This window comes from Tetrao urogallus (genome assembly GCF_951394365.1).
Source record: "Tetrao urogallus genome assembly, chromosome: 24".
NCBI lineage: Eukaryota > Metazoa > Chordata > Aves > Galliformes > Phasianidae > Tetrao > Tetrao urogallus.
In genome coordinates this window covers 1841254-1861645 of record NC_136837.1, presented here as the reverse complement: position 1 = coordinate 1861645, position 20392 = coordinate 1841254, and the positions used below count along the sequence as shown (strand labels likewise).

The following is a 20392-nucleotide window of genomic DNA, read 5'->3' as shown; positions in this document are numbered from 1 at the left end:
TGTTTTGCAGCGTTCCAGCTCTGTATCTGCTCAATTACGAGCAGATTAAACATTTTATGTATTACTACAACCTTAGCAGCTATGGGGGATTCTGATTTCATAGCTGTGATGCCTGTGTGCAGCTCTGCAGAGCGAGAGCAGCAGCGACAGCCCTGCTCCTACCAGACAGCCCCGTAGGTGTGCTCGTTTGCACGCTGATTAAAACTCAGCAAGAGACGGAGCGCTTAATTAGGAAGCCTTAATAAAGCCGTCCGTGCTATTCTTAGAACAACTCTGAGTTTTTTAGTTTTTTTGGGCAATTTTTGATCCTTCAACTTTCTGTAGCGTGCGCTTTGGATGCACGTGAGCAGTGTGCACTGTGACTGCGCGGCAGCAGCAGATCATGTTATGTCCTGTCCTGCTAATGGGCCTTCATCTCCTGCAACGATGTCAGAAACTTGCTGGCTCTCCTGCTTTGCATTTCTGCTTCACTTTCAGAGGCAAGGTTTGATCTCACAAATCTAAGTTTTGTTTGGTGAGGTCTTTCAAGCTCTCCAGGATGCGTTCACTGAGCTTTCTAGATACCCATGTGAGTCCTTTTCTCTGTCTGAGTCTGGCAGTGGCAGAGGAGTTTGAGTTCTTTGTCATCAGTGTGAGCACGACTTACTTGAGCTGGTAGCTGTGTGCCATTGTGGCAGATGGAATATTGTGGGGGCTGCTAGAAATGAGGACAGTGCTGAGGGCCTGGGGAACGGGCAGCACTTGCAGTAGGCAGAGGGAATGATGGTTGTCCTGCTGAGCTGCAGCTCCAGCTTCATCTGGTGCATGAAGAGCAGGACCTCGAGGGCGGCTTCCTGCCGACAGCTCTTCCTCTGACTCTTATTCCCACAGCCACCATACGGTGTCAGAATAGAAAATGCTTTCTGTGAGCCAGGAGCAGAGGAAAGCGGTAGCTCTCAACGTGGAGGCACTGCCCCGTAGGACCTGAAAGCAAAATCATAGGATCATAGAATGGATTGGGTTGGAAAGGGCCCCGGGGATCACTGAGTTCCGACCCCCCGCCACAAGGAGGGCCACCAGCCTCCAGATCTGGCATCAGCCCAGGCTGCCCAGGGCCCCATCCAACCTGGCCTTGAACACCTCCAGGGATGGACGGGGCATCACAGCCTGTCTGGGCAGCTGTTCCAGCACCTCACCACTCTCTCTGTAAAGAACTTCCCCCTGACATCTGATCCAAACCTTCCCTCCTTGAGCTTAAAACCGTTCCCCTTTGCCTGTCACTGTGTAAATTTTTGTCAACTGTGGTACTTTCAGGAAGTTGTGAAGTGCTCCATCTTTCCCGTGAGCCACGTGTGATACAATGGACCTCTCCATGAAGTATGGGGAGGCATCTTGAGAAAAACAGAGAAGCAAAATGTTTCTTCAGAATATAGCAAACCTTTATAAATATGCATAACATTGTTGATCTTTTCTGTGCTTTTTCCTGAAGAAAATTCCGAATCAAAGAGAGGAAAGTCACCATATGTTATGCAAAAGGTCAAACTGTTCTCTTGCAGAAAGTTCTTTTGCATTTCTCTTCCCCTCTGTTCAGTTGAAGGAAATGGTTATGTTTGCGTTTTATTTGAAACCCATTCATTACTTTAAATCATTTGAGTTCTACTCGTATCTCCTTCAGTGTCTGATCTTATATCAGAAACAGCTGTACAGCTCTTTGTGCTCTGCCATTCTCCTGTTTAATAATAGCTACGCTAAAATACTTGGCATTATCAGAGAAACCCCTACCCAGTTGTAATTCTCCCGACTCTCTTTCCATGGTTAATGGATTTTTGTGTGCGTGCAATGTATTACTGTAATTATATCTGATAATATTATATTTGAAGCTTGCCATCTGAAAGTTTCAAGTTCTTTGCTCGCAGGATTTCCCTTTTGAAGACCCTTAAGACTGCAGGCAGGCGGCGGATCGGGCTGTGCCACCACTGCATCACACAGAACAAAGTGAAGCTGAGGTCGGTGCCTGCCCAGCTCTCCCTTGGCCCCTTTGGGTCTTTGGGCAGCACTCGGTAGATGGAAGCAGAATCTTTCTGTGGAAAAACCTTTTCGCTCCACAGTGCTGGGTCCTCTTTCCTCGCTTCCAACGTTGTCAACTGTGACACATCTGTTTGCAAACTGAGGGAATTGTTAGTTGGGTAACAAGTGTTATTTTCATACGCTAACCAAATGGCACTGAAAGAATCCTGTAAATGCCATCTCTTTTCTGCCAGTGTTTTCTTGCTTCCTTCTGCACTGAACAAAACATTTTTTCTGGTAGTGGATGAGGAACCTTGCCATGGATACCCACAGACAGGAGGCTTCTGGTGCAGCGCGTTTTGCTGTTTCCACACCACCGAAAATAAAAGAACCAAAGGACAGGGCACAGCTGCTGCTGCTCACACTTCATCTCTTGTCCTTTCCAGCCCTCAGTGTGTTTCAGAATTAAGCTGTGTTAGGATTAAAAGCCCAGAGCTCACATCTACTGGTGTTTTCTGTGCATGGTGCAGCTGAGCTGGGCTGTGTTAAGGGGAGCTTTGGTCTTGGCTGGATTCAGGCACTACCAGGGTAATAGAGAGCTTTGTGGCAGCCTTGCTTCAATCCGGAGAAACGGTTTTTCATTTATTTCTGTACTGTAAACCAAACATTTGATTTTTTTGAATGCTATGGTGAACGATTTGTTAAGACTGCAAGGCTTATCTCCACCACAACTTCTGTAAATACAAATGTATTACCGAGATTTCATTGGACAGAGTGTAACAAACTGCAATTAAATAAGCCTTTCAGTGTAAACCCTTTAATATTTTCTCGGCTTTCAAGTGGTAAATGAGTCTGCTTTAATGGGCTGCTGTGACTTTGAACTGTCTTGAGATTTTTCTTCTGTACAAAAGACTCCATGTAAATTCTTCTGTGGGTTGTTCTGCATCTGTCATGTGAAGGCAGCTCGGTCAGTGCGACATACCCTGTACACGATGGTGGATTTGCAGAATATCTTTAACGACACATCCATTGCTCCATGAAAGATCCTTAATTCAATTTTCTTGAAAGCAGATTGACGCTAGTCGCATTCTCTCAGCAGGTCACCAGCAGATGCTCTTCACCCCTATTTCTTTACAGCACAAAGAAACAAGATTCGCTGTTGTAGCTGGAAGCTCACAGAAGGTTTTGCTGCCTTCCTCTGCACAGTGCTGGTGCATCCCAGCCTGGCCAGTCCATCCTGTCCTGTTGCTCTCCAGCCTTGGGGCGTTTGGTGGGGATGTGTAAAACCAGTCTGGTAAATGCTTCCATTTGCATAGCTCTTCAGGATTCAGTTATAAAGTGATCTGTGCTCTCCTTGTCTTCAGTCAAACCATTTATTCTCTGCAGACGTTCAGCAAAGTGAAATTCGCATCCCAGGAGGCTTTAGCAAAATTTTGCACGAGCGTTTGAAAGCTTTTGTATGGCCGCCTACTGAGGAATTTAATATATATATTCAAAATATTTTCTCTTTAGAGCATGATTCTGAGTTGCTGTACCTGCTTTGTTGCCTGTCTGTGTTCCCAAACAGCCCGGCTTGCTTTCATCTGTGCTCCTCCACTTCTCCATCCCAGGGCGGTGTCCTCTCGCATCACACGGCATTCTGGGCCCTGCTCTTTTTGGCAGTGTGGCTCAGCTCTCATTCTGCATCTCCGACAGAGCCCTGTGCTGAGGGAGGAGGTGAAGAGTCTGCTAATACAGCCAGAACAGATGAGCAGCATGTTTTGCTCCTTTTTCACGACCTTTAAAAATCTAAGGTGTTGGTTTCATGTGGTTTCTGGGTGTTTTTTTTTTTTTGATTTTTTTTTTTTTTTTTTTCATTTGTCTTAGTGAAATATATCATTTGCATTTCAAATCCAAAATTATGCTTTTAATGTATTTGGCTCTTCTCCCACCTTTGTTCCAGAAAATCAAGTTTTGTTCTTTACCTTGTGCCTTCTGCTCGGTGTGCAGGGGGAACTTGATGTCTTGTGATGGGTTTCATCGACAGCAAATGTCCCCACCCAACCTGTGATTGCTGCCCATATGTGAGCAGTGGGGCAGCAGAGGCCTACAGGACCTTGTCTGAACCACGGCCAGCCTGGCTGGGTCCTGGCAGGATGCTCCCAGCTGTACAGGAGATGCGGGTGCAGTGAGCCTTCCAAGCAGCACACTGGGCCCACTGCTGCTCAGTCCTGCTGAAAGGCAAACAGCACGCTGCGTCTGTCACATTCCTAACGTGCTGCTCTGCTCTCAGTGCTGGGAGCATCCTGTGGTGACCTGAATGTAATTGATGGGTAGCATATAGGAATTGCTAAGTGTTGTGAGCTGAACCCGGTGATTTTCTCTCTTGTTGTCCTTTAGAAAATAATGCAGCAGCTGATTGCTCTTTTAAGAAGCTTACCTGATTCTCCTTGGTGTTTTTATGAGGAAGTGGCTGTGCTCAGTGAGTGCAGTGTCAGGGTCTGCAGCTCGTGCTGAATTACACCTGTGAGTCGTTGCTGAGGAGCTACAGAGTGAATGCTGTGCGCGCATAGCTTTGGTTTCCTGGAGCAGCACACCTGGTTTGTGCAGCTGGGCGCTGCTTTCAATGGCTTTTGCTTAGTCACAGAATCACAGAATGGCCAAGGTTGGAAGGGACCTCAAGAATCATGAAGCTCCAACCCCTGTCACATGCAAGGCCACCAACCTCCACATTTCATAGCAGCCCAGGCTGCCCAGGGCCCCATCCAACCTGGCCTTGACCACCTCCAGGGATGGACGGGGCATCACAGCCTCTCTGGGCAGCTGTTCCAGCACCTCACTGCTCTCATAGCAAAGAACTTCCCCCTGACATCCAACCTCAATATGCCCTCCCTCAACTTCAAACCATTTCCCATTCCCATTCCAAAACCATTTCATTTTAGTCAAGTCAAAGACCAGTTAATGTTGCTTTTGTACTGGTACCAAGATGTAATTAAATGGTAGATATTCTCCCTTGCCCTATGCCGTGGTTCCTGCTGCAGTGTGAGCGTTCTGCACAGCCCCGTATGCTTGGCTGTGTCACAGTGTGGGGAATCCCCTCAGTGTCCCCTCTGCTTCGTTCCCACTGCAAACCAGAATTGCACTGCAGGATCTAATCCCTGCTTTTTTTTGTTCTTCAATGCTTAAAAAAAAAAAAAAAAAAAAAAAGCCCTTGTGAGCCTCTGGCATACAGGATAATCTGGGGAAGGGCTGAGGGGATTTAGGGTGAGGAGCAGCGCGCAGTGTTTGTGCGCCAGTTTACTCAAGTTCAGGATCTCTGTGGGTCTGCATCACAGGACAGGGGGTTTCGCGCAGGATCCTCTTCCCATGGCTGTGCCTTATGGCCCTCTCCCCTCCCCTGGGCCTGCTGGCAGTGGCCGAGCTGTGTTTGACTGCTGGGCCTGGTGTCCATCCATCAGCTGGGCTGTGCGGCCGCTCCTCAGTGCTCCTTCTGACACCTGCAGCCATTCCCCCTTCACATCCATTCCCTCGCATTACGTTTCCATGCTGGGTGCTGCAGTGAAGGTGCGTGCCCTAACAATGGATTTTGTCATTTGCTAGCGAAGTTAATGTGCTTTTAATGAACTGCTGCTTGGAAAAGTTGCTTTTCTTGTTAACAGCGAGGTATTTTTTTTAAAAAAGGAGGAAAGAAAAATGCCTCCCAACACCGCCGCTGCTGTTTAGCATATAGAGGTCATTGTCTCAGCAGCTGTTGGCATGGAAACGTCGCTGAGCTCCAGCACAGAGCAGTGCCTGCTGTGCACTGCAGGCTGCGTTCACACCTGTGGGCACGGCTGTCACACAGCCCCTGCACCCACAGCATCACCTGCAGCTACCTGTGGAGTTGCAGTGCTGTCTCTTATGGTTGGGCGGTGATTTGTGTATCAAAGCTTCAGTGCTACTGTTCTGTCAGCAGTGGTAATTCAGCTGTGGGCTTGTTGGGGTTAATTCTAGTCACACTGTAGCAGGAAGCAGCTGTTTGTGGCTGTATGCTCAGCATTCATACTCAGGTACAGCTTTACCCCTCAGTTTATGAGGTGAAAGCAGAGGGCTGCTGCCCTGTTTGTCCCCAGGTCTGTCCTCGGATCAGCTCCATGCTTTGCAGTGCTGCCGAAGCCTTTTTGTTAGCGTGCTTTTCCTCCCGGATCCGCACTTAACCAGTTCCTTTGTAGTTAATTTAAATGAAAGCAAGAGGATTGTGCCCGTGCATCTTAGAGAACCTGAACGGTACAAAGGACGTTATTCCTCTCGACTGGTCCCTCTGTTGTGTGTGCCATCCGTAAGGGCAGCTCAGCAGCACGGCACGCAGCAGCGCTGCATTTAGCTTTCTTATTGCTCCCGGGGTCTGCTGGGCTGAGCTGTGTGCGCAGCGTGCTGCTGGGCTCCTGCAGGAGGAGGTAGCTGCCTCTTGCATAGAAACGGGCCCTAGAGGCCGCCTGGAGCATCCTCGCTCTTCCTTCAGTTTCCTGCTTTTTAATGCACGCCACTCGCTGTGACCTTCCCTCATTTTTGTCTGCCAAGTGTTTTGTTTGACTTTCTCCCATTTTCCCCAGGCAGTGCTTTCAGCTTTGTGGTCGTGGTCAGAGAATGCAGTCCAATCTGCGAGGGTAATGTTAAGATTAACCCCGTAGCGTTGGCCCATCCTTAGCAGTTTTAGTTGTACTTTTTTTCTTCCTTTGGAATGAGCTGATATTTATTGAGAAGGCTTCATAAGCTTTTACATTTTAGAGGGGGAGATGAGTGAATAAAGGCTCTGCAGGTCCACATCCCTTTGGGATTTTTCCCACTTGCCAAGCCTTCCCTCCATGCAGCTCGGAGCATAGCTGAGAACCAGAATCATCTGCCATGGGGAAATCTGCCTCTATCGATCTGTGCAGAGATGTGCTCGTGTTGCTCAAGTGCAGCATTGTGGGTTGGGCTTTGACAGGGAGATGGATGGGCCGTTTTAGTAGTAAAACATTTTTTAATGTTGAGAAACCATCTTGCCTGCAAACAATGAAGAGATTTACGGTAAGAAATGGAAAATATTCTTCTTGGTGGAGATTACACCATTTGTTTTCATTTTCCGTGACATGTTTTGCTCATTATGCTGCAGGAATCAAATCCAAAGCTTCATAAAGAAAAGCGCGTGATGGCAAAGCAGGGAATTCAGCTCAGGGTTTGCTGTCATAACAGCAGAGAGTGCTTCACCCATGGGAGCACTGCGAAGTTCTGCGCTTGGGAAGCGGTGAGGGGCTGAGAACTGTGCTGCTCACCCCACCCACGTGGGGTAATCAGTGCTTTACCCCCAGCACACAGCGAGGGTTATACTTTGGGGTCATCTTCGTGCTGTAAAATCCTTCTTTTGTCTCTGAATGTTGTTTCTTCAGCGCTAAATGAGGGTGAGAAATGAAGCCTGGAGTTCAGGGATGGAGTTGGGTGCTCCCCGTGCTGCACCTGCTGTGGGCTGGGGGTGGGGTGGGCTTGCTTTGTGCTGGGCCATCTTTTGGTTTCTGGTTTAGGTCATCTCGTGGGCAGACCTCCATAAGCTTAGCTGTGTGTGTGTCATTTCATACACAGAGTATTTTCTTTTTCTGAACAGATCACCTAACTCACTGCAGTAGGGACGTGGTTATGGGCACGATGGGGATGCGCTGATGGTTGGACTTGATGATCTCAGAGGCTTTTTCCAACCTTAATGATTCCTCCAGGCTCCACCTGAGGTTGTTAAGTTGTTAAAGGTTCAGGTTTTTGTTTTCGCTTTTTAAATGTAACAAACAAACCCAAGGATGCCAGGAGCAGTAGATGATACACAGAGTCACTGATCTGTTATGTTGGAGAAGGGAAAAGCATAAACCCACAAGAAACAGTACACGATGTGCCTTGTGGCAGTGCTTGGGTCAGTAGCAGTGGATGGGGCTTTGTCTCCTCACCCCCTGACTGGCATCTCATATGGGAACACTTGCCTTGTTTTTAGGGTACGGGTGAGCTTTGTGTTAAGGCTGATGTGGACCTGGTGCCCATTCCAGCAGCAAGGTCTCAGCTCCCTTCAGAGGCCGCAGTTAAAATCACTCATACAACTGTTTCCTTACGTTTTGTAACCTGTTGCTGACTTCCTTTCAAACAAGGCATTGAACATTACAGTTCTTGCTCCCGTCCTGCTGTACCGGTCCAACCATCTCCTGCATTGGTTTTAAGAGGCAACAACTAAAAGTCTTTTTCCCTGAAGCCCTGAGTGTTCTGCTGTAGTACGTAACTTAAATTTATCAGGGTCACTGAACCCTATTTAATGTGCTTTCTGGGAAGATGACAGGGTACAAAAGATTGTTTTGTACCCTTCTGTCAGAAGGATGAGGCAGTAATACAAGAGCTCGCTTATTTGTGTGCTGAAGGGGCCACGGTTGTCTAGTGATGTGGCAGATTTGCTAATGATACCTGACAGAAGTATTGCAAAGGAATAATTGTAAAGAAAAAAACACCACAAAAGCAACCTCTTCTATCATGCAGTGTTTTAAAAAGAAAATATTTTCTTTTTGTTACATCAAGAATGCAGGCTCGTGTGTGACAAAATATTGAATTCAGGTATCTAACCAGCGGCAGTAAATTGAATGGAAGGTATTACTGCTGTGTGTGTTTTGAAGCAGCTTTCTATCTGTGTGGGGTTTGAATTTGGATAAAGATTTCATATTTTATTACTTTGTAGTTCAAAATATTTCACTGTCTTGCTTAGGAGGTTCTGAGTTTGGAGGGCTGTTGCTCAGTTAGGCTTAAAATCACCTTGCCATGTTTACACCAGGTGAGAATTAGGCTTTAGCAGTATGTTTTCCATTGAGATTATTCAATTTAAAACAACCCAAGCCTTGCTGCTGCTTTTTTTTTTTTGCAGAACTTCCAGCAGTGAAATACCATCGTTGGCATTTTGTTTTTTGGCTCGGTGTTGACAAAAGATATTTTTGTTTGTTTGTTTTTAAGGAAAAGTCATCAACAAAGATCTGCGTCACTACTTGAGCCTTCAGTTCCAGAAGGGCTCCATAGACCATAAACTCCAGCAAGTGATCAGAGACAATCTCTACTTGAGAACCATCCCTTGTAAGTATGTAATGGTTAGCCTCGTTTGATCTGTTTGTGCCCACCATCACCTCATTTGAGAGCTTTACACGTCTCCTCTCTTAACGTGGTGCACAGTTCTACCTTTTGGCAGGAGCTTTGTTCAAAGCTTTATGAGAACAGTTTCATATCTGAAGTTGCAATGACAATAACTCCTGGTATGGACTGACAACACAGCAAAAACTTTGGAGTTCAGAGCTCAGTATTTCAAGAGTATCTGTGTTCAGTTCATTGGAAGTTGTTGTTAGAGTAGCCACGTTACTTCCCACTTGGGAAATAAACTTCCTCAGAACAATCAAGCAAACATGTGAACACATCATGACTGTGGGATGTCATACACGTGTAGTTGGGAGGTTACATAAAGTGATGGAATGGCTTGGATTGGAAGGGACCTCAAGGATCACAAAGCTCCAACCACCCTACTGTAAGCAGGGCCACCAAGCTCCCCATTTCATAGCAGCCCAGGCTGCCCAGGACCCCATCCAACCTGGCCTTGACCACCTCCAGGGATGGACGGGGCATCACAGCCTATAGGGTGACGGAGGATGTGATGAACCTGCTGGGTGATGCTGTTAGGAAAGCACGAGGAGATGGTGGCAAGAGGCAGAGGGGGGTCTGTGACCAAGGAAGAAGAGGAGGGAGCAGGGCAAGGACAAACTGAGTGTCACAGCAAGACTTGATTAGCTGGAGGAGCTGGATGGACACAGGTCTTTTTAGCTGTGCCAGCCCTTCTGCTCTGTGCATCTGCTAGCATCACAGTCCAACCAGCACAGGTGGGAGCCTGCTGCCTTTATCTGTGTGTTACCTACATGGCTGCTGCTGCGGGTGAGGGTTCCCAGGGAGCATTTTGTAAGGCACAGGGTGCTAGGACAGCTGCCAAACATCCCGTCTTTGCTTTTCACCCTTCTTTGTCATTTCATTTCTTAATTACCACAAAACCATCCTTCACCTTGTCTTAGAGGTCCTGCCATTTAAAAAGACTCACTGCTGTCTGAATTTGAGTATTCATTGCACTAAAAACTTCAAAGTTTGTCAGCTAACAGTTTTGTAACTACAGAGATTCCATTCTCCGTTACAGCCGTTACCATTTTGAACACGTCTGTGAGTTTGTGAGTTCCTTGAAAGCTGATGATGGTGAAAAGCCATTCATTTATTAGCTGCTCTCTCTCTGAGATAACTCTTTCTGAGTTAATGCTGCTCCCTCAAAAAAAAAAGAAAATTAAAAAAATTGATGTATGCCTTTCCTGCTTTGAACCTAATAGGATTTTAATGAATTAGTAAATTCCTTTCCAGGGGAGCTTTAATTAAGCTGTTATGACAGTAGGTGGCCCTTACTTATAGACACAGAAACTTGCAGAACTTCTGTATGTAATACAGCAATTTACTGATCATGTTGAAGCAGTTAACCTAAGCCAGTGTTTGGAGTGCAGATGAATTGCCCTCTGAACTGTAAGGTTAAAATACGATTCCTCTGCCTGTTTATGGATTTTGTGGCCCAAAGATCAAGTATATTTAGTCATGTTGACCTCATTACTGAATTAATACGGATGCTCAAGAAATGATGGGGAGATGAAACACCCATACAGCTGTATTAAAATACCATAGCTCTTAAACAGTCTCCCAGATTCCCAGACTGCTGTTGCCTAGCCCATGTAATCATCAGCTTCTACAGTGTAAGTTTTTGGTTCGCTGAACTTAAGGAAAAATTTCTAATTACTGCCTCGTTCTGCTTTTTTCTTCCTCCTTCCACCATAACTTATCATTCCTACACAATCTCTTGGCCTAGTTTTTGCACATTATTGTTCACTTGCTTGCATAGCAGAATGAGGTCATCATTGTATGAAGCCTCAAAAATATCTTGTTTTCACTTATTTTGACAGCAGGCTGCATTTGGTAAGAAGGCAGGATTTCAGTACCTTACAGTTGTGTTTTCTCTTTTTCCAGGCACTACGAGGGCTCCCAGAGATGGGGAAGTCCCTGGCGTAGACTATAATTTCATTCCTGTGGAGCAATTCAAAGCACTGGAAGAAAGTGGAGCGTTGCTGGAAAGTGGAACGTATGATGGTATGTGGGTGAAGCTTATTGGAATGGGAATTCATTTCCAGTGCTCACATCCAGTATCTTGGTTTCTGTAGCTCTCTGTATCCAGGAGATGCCACTTTTCCTACTCGCCTTGATGGTTTCATATTGCCTCTCCACTACTGCAGTACCTGTCTTAGAGCTGGAGTGCCTATGAGAGGAGTACTGGTCTTTTTCTTTTCTTTCTTTTCCCAGTTCTATGGAACAGAGGTGTTCTTCTCAGAGGCATGCATTAAAGGAATGGGAGGCAAGGGAAATCCTGATAAAATAGGGAAAAAGTGTTTGCAGTTAAAAACATTTCATTGAAGGCAGTGAACCACAAGGAAGCAGTTAGCTGGAGACCTGGAACTGCTATCGTGGTAGCCTTCTGTTGTGATTTAAGGGGTTAGATAGCAGGCAGAGAGAACTTCACAGGGATGTGAGGGACCTTAATGTGGGAGTGGAGCGAGTGGACCCCAAACCCACCTTTATTTGAAGCAAGTGGGTGAAGAGAGGAGTTGCACAACCTTCAGATGTCTGTTACAGCATCCCCTGCCTGCAGTTGTGCTTCAAGTAATGTTTGTTCTTTGTTGCCTCGTGCTGTAGAATGATTTACTTTTTGGCACTTTCAGCAGAAGAAATGCAGACGTCTTACATTGCTTTTTGTACGTAAATATCTGCAATATAATCCTGCTAGTGGTTGGGCAAGCATCAGTGCTTTCATTATCCTGATTTCTGTCTCGTTGGCAGGTAATTTTTACGGTACTCCAAAGCCTCCAGCAGAGCCCAGCCCCTTTCAGCCTGATCCGGTGGATCAAGTTCTCTTTGACAATGATTTTGATACTGAATCACAGAGGAAAAGAACCACATCGGTCAGCAAAATGCAGAGGATGGACAGTTCTCTCCCTGAAGATGAGGAAGAGGAGGAAAAGGAAGCGGTTAATGGCAGCGGAGGGATAGGTTGGTTACAAGGGGAGAAATTCCCTGAAGTATTTTATGAATGAATAAGAAGTATACAAATAGTATTCATGCTTGCTTGAACTGCTTCCTTAGTTTTAGTGAAGTTTGAGAGCAGTTTTCTATTCAGGCGGGTGTTTTTGCTCTCCTTTGAAATTACATTTTAAAAAGAAACAGCTGTTCTCCCAGCCAGATGTGCAATTGCATCATAAAATGCACTGCTCAGTAGAGAACATGTAGTGCTGGGCAGCAGCCAGTTACTTGATTGGGAAGGAAAAATTTATCCATAGAACAGAATCCCTTTGCAGAGTGTAATTCATGCCCTGTAAATTTAATCGTTTCATTTTGGTCAGATTACCAAATCCAGGAGGTTTTAGTGAAACAATCAGTCTGAGGGGCAGCACCAGCTCGTACTGTAAAACGTTCAGATTATTCTGCTGAAAGGAACTGCAGGATAACCCGAGGGAGTGTTTGTGGAGAGGAGTAAAGCACAGTGCATTGAGACCGGACCAGTGTCCAGTAGGATGTTTCAGAGATTGGCAGCAAGCCCTTTTCGTTTTGCTGTCATGGTTATTCCTCTCGAGGGGGAAGAACTGATGTTGGAGAGAAGCCGTCACATTGAATTTGCAGCTGATCCCGTGTGTGAGTGTTTAAGAAAGGCTTATATTGACCAGACTTGACCTAATCTTGTTAGCTTCAGGGTTGGCGACGCCGCAGCACAGAGCGCCCGGTGGCCTGGCTGGTGGTGATGTGAAAGTTGTGGGCATCATCGTGTGGCTGGGGACAGCAGGCATCACCTCTGAACTGCCAAGCTGAGGCTTGAATGAAGTGTTAGCAGGGATTTTTGGGGAGCTTTTACTTCTTGTAGCTTGCAGGAGAGGTGTGTTTGTCTTATTGGCAGTTTGGGTCTTTTCTATATTTCAGTGCTGGTGCTTTGAAGAATATTAGTAGGACTTGTATATGTTTATTTATTTATTGGTGGCATTACAAACACTGTTCTCTGTTTGAGGAGGGACACAAATTAGTCGGCTTGCGTATCTGCCCGTGCTGATTTTGTAGCTTAGGCTCAGACAAATAATATGAGGTTAATTCTCTTTGGCAGGGGCAGAACAGAGTTCAGTGTTTTCATGTCAGCTTTTCAAAGTCCATAGCTGAAAAAAAAAAAAGAAAAAAAAAAGTGGAAAAATGCTCATCACATCCAGGGACATGTTTGACATTCTCTCATAGCCAGATTAAGAGGGTGGTGCTTAGTGAGAAACAGCATAAGCATCTGACAAATAGTAATGCTTTCCCTGAACAACTGCAGAAAACAAAGAAAAACACTCAGATTCTTCTGACTGGATGAAACCTGTTCCCAGTTACAACCAGACAAGCAGCTCCATGGACTTCAGAAATTACATGTCAAGGGATGAAACCCTGGAACCTCTGCCCAAGAACTGGGAGATGGCCTACACTGACACTGGCATGATCTACTTCATCGAGTGAGTACCCAGCAGTGCCAGCAGGAAAGATCTGAGCTGAAGAGCCGCAGTCTGGGCTGCCTAAAGCTCTTACACCTCTCCTTTTTCTTTATGTTTCTGTATGGAATTTTATATCTTTCCTGTCTTTTGTTCCTTACTGATAAAGATTTGTGCTACGTATTTGATGGTCATTGTGCAGGAAGGTGTTTTGGCTCTGTGTGCACGGTCAGTTTGCAGTGTTGTGTATCTCACAAAATGCTGGCTGGGTGGATGTTGGAAGGGAAGCATCATATAAACTTTCACAATGACAGATCTCTCTGAAAGCTGAGAACTTGTGTGTTCTTTCTTCTCAGCGTGTTCCTTGGCTGGGAATACCTGCTTGAAAAGATGAGCTGCACAGATTAAACCTCAGGATAGAAAAGCAGTTCACAGAATCACAGAATCACAGAATTGTAGGGGTTGGAAGGGACCTCCAGAGATCATCGAGTCCAACCCCCTGCCAAAGCAGGTTCATACGTGCACGTGTGAAATAGCCTCATTTATGAATTCTGAGGTGAAAAGAAATAAGAGCCTAACTGAATGTTAAATATATGACTAAAAGCATTTGCTGCTTTCAGGTAGAAACAGATGATGTTTTCACATGAGCTTTCTGGGGCACGGGAGAGCAGGCCTCTCATGTTTCACATCTGTCCTCAGGAGTGCTGGCACCTCTAAGTATCATTGTTGCCTTTTCTATTTAGCATTTGACCGTGTGACTGCGGTGTAAACAGGGGTTAGGTTATCTAAAGGCTGTGGTTTGACCGAGGTAGTAAATATTTAAGGTAAAGCAAAATTTCTTCAGTCTGAGGAAGGCCTCTTCTTTTAATGGGCTGTTTTGCTCTGCAGTCACAACACCAAGACAACCACATGGCTCGATCCACGGCTCTGTAAGAAAGCCAAGGCTCCTGAAGATTGTGAAGATGGAGGTGAGATATTTAGAGCTCGTTTGTTACTGTGGCTGAGTTTATCAGGGCTGGATAAAATCCGTTACTGCTGTGGCAGAAACTTCTTGCTGATACATGTGCCTCTGGAGCAAGCAGGGCGTAGTGCTGAGCGTCCGCAGTTCAGTGGTAGTGAGAGCCCACATAAGGCTGGGAAAAAGCTTAATGTATTTTTCCTGGAGTCGTGGAATCTGACTGAATCATGGATGTATCTGCATTCCTGAGAAGAGAATGATATCTGTTGTTCCAATAAGTACCATTGCTAAGGAGAAAGCTGGATGTATCAGCAGAAATCACACTGGAATTTTTTATGTGGGTGGAATATGGCAGGGATAGAAGGTCCATAAATACTAGAATATATGCAGAATGAAGATACAGCATAATACCTACTGCTAGTAATGTGTATTGCATGTTTTATGGTATAATATTTGAATGTGTAAATAGAGGTAACAGCTCTTCATGCTGCTGTTTCAAGACTTGCAAGTCAGGTTCATGACTGACCCACAGACGATACCTGTATCCATTTCCTATGCAGTCTGTGATTTAGTCAGCCAAAAAAGGAGTACCAAGTAGCTCTGTCTTCAGCAAATGCATGTTACAAAAGCTGAGGCAGATTCAGAACGGCCTGTCATCTCCTTATATTGCACAGGCTAACAATCATGTATTCATAATGAAGCCAGCTGGAGCAATGGACTCATACTGCTGCTTGTTAAACATACGTGCAGCACACCACAGGATAAAAAGAGCACTTGAAACAGAGAGATGCAGGGTATCCAAATGAACAACGTTTAAATGAATGGCCCCCCTGGGTCTTTTGTCAAATCCTGTGGTGTGATGCTGATACTAATAAGTGGTAACATGCTGTCATATGCTTGGAAAATTGCTGTTACCTTCAAACTTAGGGCAGCCTCAAACAAGATTACACAGAAATTTTATCCTTCAGAATGTCTAGCTACCTGGTTGTGTCAAATATTTAAATTTGTGTGGTCAAGGTAACTAGGACAATAATGCTAGAGTAATTGGACCTCTGTTTTAACTGCCTGCCACCTCTGGTCAGTAATTATCTGCTGCTGCCTACTGTCTCACCAGACTTTTATTTTTTAGTCCCTTTCATATGTTCTTCCTTCCCAAATAGGTTAATTTGGATCTGTCTTTAAGTTTATTACAGTCTTGAAGTGATGTGGTTTTGTTGAATAGAAGTCTGATCCAGCGGAACAAAGATTGAGAGGAGCAGGGCTTCAGATTCCTTGGAGTAAGCTAATGTGTTTTCATCAGAGGGACAAGTCTCAGACAAACAGAGGGAAAAAAGTGACTTCTATTTAATTCATGTTTTCCATCTGTCCTTTTTTTGTTGAGTGTTGATATGTGCAGACAGTTTTCCAAAGTAGTGGAGAATTTTGTTCTTTCTGATTGCAGAACTTCCTTATGGATGGGAAAAAATAGAAGACCCACAATATGGAACATATTACGTTGAGTAAGTGCTAATTATTAATTTGAAATAGTCACAGACTGAGCAGAAAGTAGTGAGGCAGTTGCTTAGCAGTGTACATAGGTTGTACTGAGGAAAAACAAGTTCTAGAGGCCAGTGTGCACATTTCAGAAGCACTGAAGGTCCATAAGATGACTGTGCTGACATACTGGTGTAAATTTCTTCTAGGGAAGGAAAGCAAGTAGCAGTGAGAGTAATTAATAAATGGGAACGAGCTGATGTCATTTTCCTTAGCTATAGCAAAAATAGGGTGACTTGATTTAAGAGTGATAACTGTGAAAGAGCAAGAGTAACATTTCTCATTGCTGTCTCCAAAGGGGCATCACAAGTAACTGCTAAACTGCTGCAAAAGCTCTTTTTGGTCTTCTTCAGGTCAGGGAAAATTAAACCTTTCTTTAACCATCGTTAAAAAGATCAGCAGAGTTGCAGATAATGAGATTGAAACAACACAGCTAGTGTCAGGAGAAAAAGCAAGTTTTCTCCATTCTTATCTAATAGAAGTTTGCAGAGTGGAATGAAGAAGAATTCTGAAATTATGAAAATAAACTCTACCAAATGGTCACAAGAAGTGAAATTACGTTGTTTTTTCAAATAAATCAAGGTGTTGAAAGGAAAAAAAGACATTCCATGTTGATTCTCTGATAGTTTGGCATTCGTTTTTCCAAAGTCTTAATCTGATCAGACAATAGTATTTGTAGGTTGTCTTCTGTGGCTGTGTTTTCTGTGAAATGAGCAGGATGGTTTCCTCTGATATCTTTATCTACCTTTTGTCTACAGTCATATTAACCAGAAAACTCAGTTTGAAAACCCAGTATTGGAAGCCAAAAGAAAAAAACAGCTGGGACAGACTGATGGTGGCCCTTCAAAATCAGGTATCACCAAATATTGTGTTCTTTATCGCTCATATCTTTATCTGTAAGTAAGCATTGCACATAATCAGGTTGGGAATTGATGAAGAAATTGGCCTTTCTGCTGGCCCTTGTGGTTTTGCTCTTCAGAGTCTAAGGTTTTTGGAATGATTTTTTGATGTTAAAATTAAATTGAGACCCTGGCACTGCTTTAAAAGCATTTTGGTAAATCTCAAGCTGGTTGTCATAAGCAACTTAGGAATAAGTGGAGGGTTAGGAGAGCCAGCTGGAAGGTGCAGGTAAAGCCACTCCTTGAATTTTATTTGCTGCTGACGTTGATGTCAGAGGTAAGAGAGTAAAACCAGAAATTAGAGGTGGGAGGTTTAATTTGTCCCATTTTAATCTGTAATACAGTTTGGAAAACCTGTAAGTTTGGTACCCAGACTTTAAGATATCTTCCTTCTTTCTCCGATTGTCTATTTCACATGTGCTTGTGGTCACTGTCAGTTGGAGATCTAATGGCTGCCGTAAAGCAGCTTTGTGTTGGTTGATTATGCTGCATCTTGTCATGCACAGGGCCAGAGAAGTCTCTCTTCACTAGAGATCCATCCCAGCTCATAGGAGCACTTATACGGACGTCACTGAAAAAAAGCACGATGGGTTTTGGCTTTACAATTATTGGAGGGGACAGGCCTGATGAGTTTCTCCAGGTGAAAAATGTGTTAAAAGATGGACCTGCTGCCCAGGATGGGAGAATTGCACCAGGTAAATGGTTATTTCTCTAAGCTTGCATTTCTTTTGATGCTTTTTGGAGAGTGCAGCCGCTGATGTGTGAGATTGAGAGGACGATTTACTCCTGGGGATTTGTATTGTGTACGCAGAGTTTCTTGATCAACACGATGTGTTATGAAACAAGGTTTCAGGATTTGACATGCACTTTCTCTTCATTTTGCAAATACATGCTTAACCACGTGTGGCAACAGGGTAAGGCTATGAAACACGCGTGGGTGCAATCCTGGCTTAAGTTCAGCCAATCCTAAAATAAACGTAGGAACCCCCCCAAAAATCCGATTTATTCTTGGATTGAATTTAGGATGCTCTAAAGTATGAATTAAAGCAGAAGACATCTGTTTGCAGCAGTGTGTGTGCCGTGCTTCATCTCCTGTGGCTGGATAGTAGCATTTTTTAAAATCTGCTGGAGATTAAACTTTATATATTTAGCATACTGTCTTCAGAGATGACACAGAGTAATTGCAAAGAGAAAGTCCTTTGCACTTCTTGGAAACAGGTAGTCAAGAGGTACAGCCAGCATTATTGTTTTGTGAACAGTGGAGCAATGGAGCAATGCACAGAGATTGAACACAACGCACAATGATTTTGTCCAGTGATTTCTTCCTTTTCTTCTGAGCCTCAGAATGCTAGAAAGATGTGTGCAGTTTTGTTTCTGGTTTTAATGCTGTTTAAATTCCTTTTTGAACAGGTGATGTCATTGTAGACATCAATGGAAACTGTGTCCTTGGCCATACCCATGCAGATGTTGTGCAGATGTTTCAGCTAGTTCCTGTCAACCAGTATGTGAACATGACTTTGTGCCGTGGCTATCCTCTTCCTGATGACAATGAGGACCCAGTTGTAGATATAGTGACTGCTACACCTATTATCAATGGACCACCTGTGACCAAAGGAGACATTTGTCTGACCAGCCAGGAGTTAATAGCCGGGGCAGTTGTGCTGGACCAGAATGGAAAAGCAGGCCCAATGTTGGTCAACGGCCGTCTCAATGGCCCTTCCATGGAGACAAACGAGCAGAGGATCTCTGTTGCATCTTCGGGAGGCTCTCAGCCAGAGCTGGTCACCATCCCACTGGTCAAAGGTCCTAAAGGCTTTGGGTTTGCCATTGCAGACAGTCCTACAGGACAGAAGGTGAAAATGATTTTAGACAGCCAGTGGTGCCAAGGACTTCAGAAAGGGGACGTAATCAAGGAGATCTGCCATCAGAACGTGCAGAGCTTGACGCACCTGCAGGTCGTGGAGGTACTGAAGCAGTTTCCAATAGGAGCAGAGGTGCCCCTGCTCATCTTAAGAGGAGGTAAATATGTAAATTTACGGCTGTCACGAGTGCTTTTTAAAAGGCCTCTTTTAGTGTGATAAGTTAGCTAGCAGTTTCATTCTGTCTCTCAGCCATGACGTTCTAAGTTTAATTTATCACCCTGAGCGTTTGGATGAGGGCATGCTGCTAGGGGTTTTTTTTTTACACAAAACTTATTATAGTGTGTTTAGACACTGTCTCTTCTGAGTGTCTGGGGAGTGCTAAAGCAACAGTGTAGTCTCTAGTATAACACAAAGGGTATGATTGATGGAGTTTTCTGGACATCGCCAAATGTATTCCTGTAACTGTAGCTGTGCTGGACAGGTGATTAGGAGTGGCAAGAATCATCAGCTGTAAAATGGAACCTTTCACTGAAATGGAAAAAATGATCATTTTCACATCTGCATATTCAGGCCTCGTTGTTAACCGCATACCAGATGGAGCTGAATGAATTAGAAAGCAACACGGCTGCTTTAGCGTCCTCTTAAGGTTTTATTGTAGCCTTTGGAGTCATTTGGGTGTTTGGAAAAATCTCCAAGACTTTTTGTGTACAAATGCTGCTGCTTCTTAATCAGCCAAGGGAACAGATTTCTTTGGTGGCAAGTGAAATTCCACCAGGCTAATTCACAGCCTCCTGCAGTGAACTCCTGTGTGATCTGGTTGACCAGCATCCAGCAGAAGGAGAAACTCGCTGCTGTACAGCCAGCAGCTCTGATCTGAGATTTCTCCTAAGTGATGGCTTTGGTCAACTAAACGATCCCTTGCAATTTAAAGAAAGAATGAATAAGCAGTTATCACTTTCAGCTCAGGAGGAACTGATTATATTCCCTTAATGCTATTTAAGCTTGGATGACCTAGAATTGAAATTGCTGTCTGCATTGTATTTTTTTCAGGTCCACCCTCACCTACTAAAACTGGCAAAGTGGTGAGTATTTACAGTCTATTTAAATTTGCTTCAGATGGAAAAATACTGAAGGGGGTTTGGTGGCAAAAAGACTTTTTAACATGGTCTACTTAAAACTGAAGTTCTTCTACAAAACCCGTTGAGTATTTTGAGTTTGGGTAGAATGGATTTCTTATTTCTTACTCCTGAAATTTCAAGAATAATACAGTGTATATATATGTATTTTTGTTTTTTTGCATGATCTGTATTAAAGTGAAATAGGATTTCTAAAAGAAATGTCAGATACTTCAGTGTTCCTCGATCCTCACATAAAATAACAAAATGGTTACTGCTCCCTTCTTAACGCACTGCAGTTTTACATTTCTAGTTTGATGCTCGTGGTTTCTGGAAGTTCCCTCCACTGGGGTGTCTGTAATATATTTTGTCTCAGCAAAGAATCATTAGGATTGGTGAAAATACCCTCAGATTGTGAAATGTTTTTGTCATGAGCACTTCTCTTATGACATAGGCTCACTGA

General features: G+C 44.3%; 1 protein-coding gene across 2 annotated transcripts in view; it reads left to right on the top strand.

Annotated features, from left to right (window-relative positions):
• The window catches only part of MAGI3 (membrane associated guanylate kinase, WW and PDZ domain containing 3), a gene marked incomplete at both ends in the record, with an annotated part of 49089 nt that overhangs the window by 12935 nt on the left and 15762 nt on the right, over nucleotides 1-20392 (top strand). For both annotated transcript variants that reach the window (XM_079546342.1, XM_079546343.1), the window contains 10 exons: nucleotides 8956-9072; nucleotides 11035-11154; nucleotides 11899-12108; nucleotides 13412-13586; nucleotides 14451-14530; nucleotides 15962-16019; nucleotides 16812-16906; nucleotides 17459-17647; nucleotides 18363-18971; nucleotides 19865-19896. In XM_079546342.1, coding sequence (XP_079402468.1) covers nucleotides 8956-9072; nucleotides 11035-11154; nucleotides 11899-12108; nucleotides 13412-13586; nucleotides 14451-14530; nucleotides 15962-16019; nucleotides 16812-16906; nucleotides 17459-17647; nucleotides 18363-18971; nucleotides 19865-19896 — 1685 coding nt within the window. The remainder of the gene's footprint in view (nucleotides 1-8955; nucleotides 9073-11034; nucleotides 11155-11898; nucleotides 12109-13411; nucleotides 13587-14450; nucleotides 14531-15961; nucleotides 16020-16811; nucleotides 16907-17458; nucleotides 17648-18362; nucleotides 18972-19864; nucleotides 19897-20392) is intronic.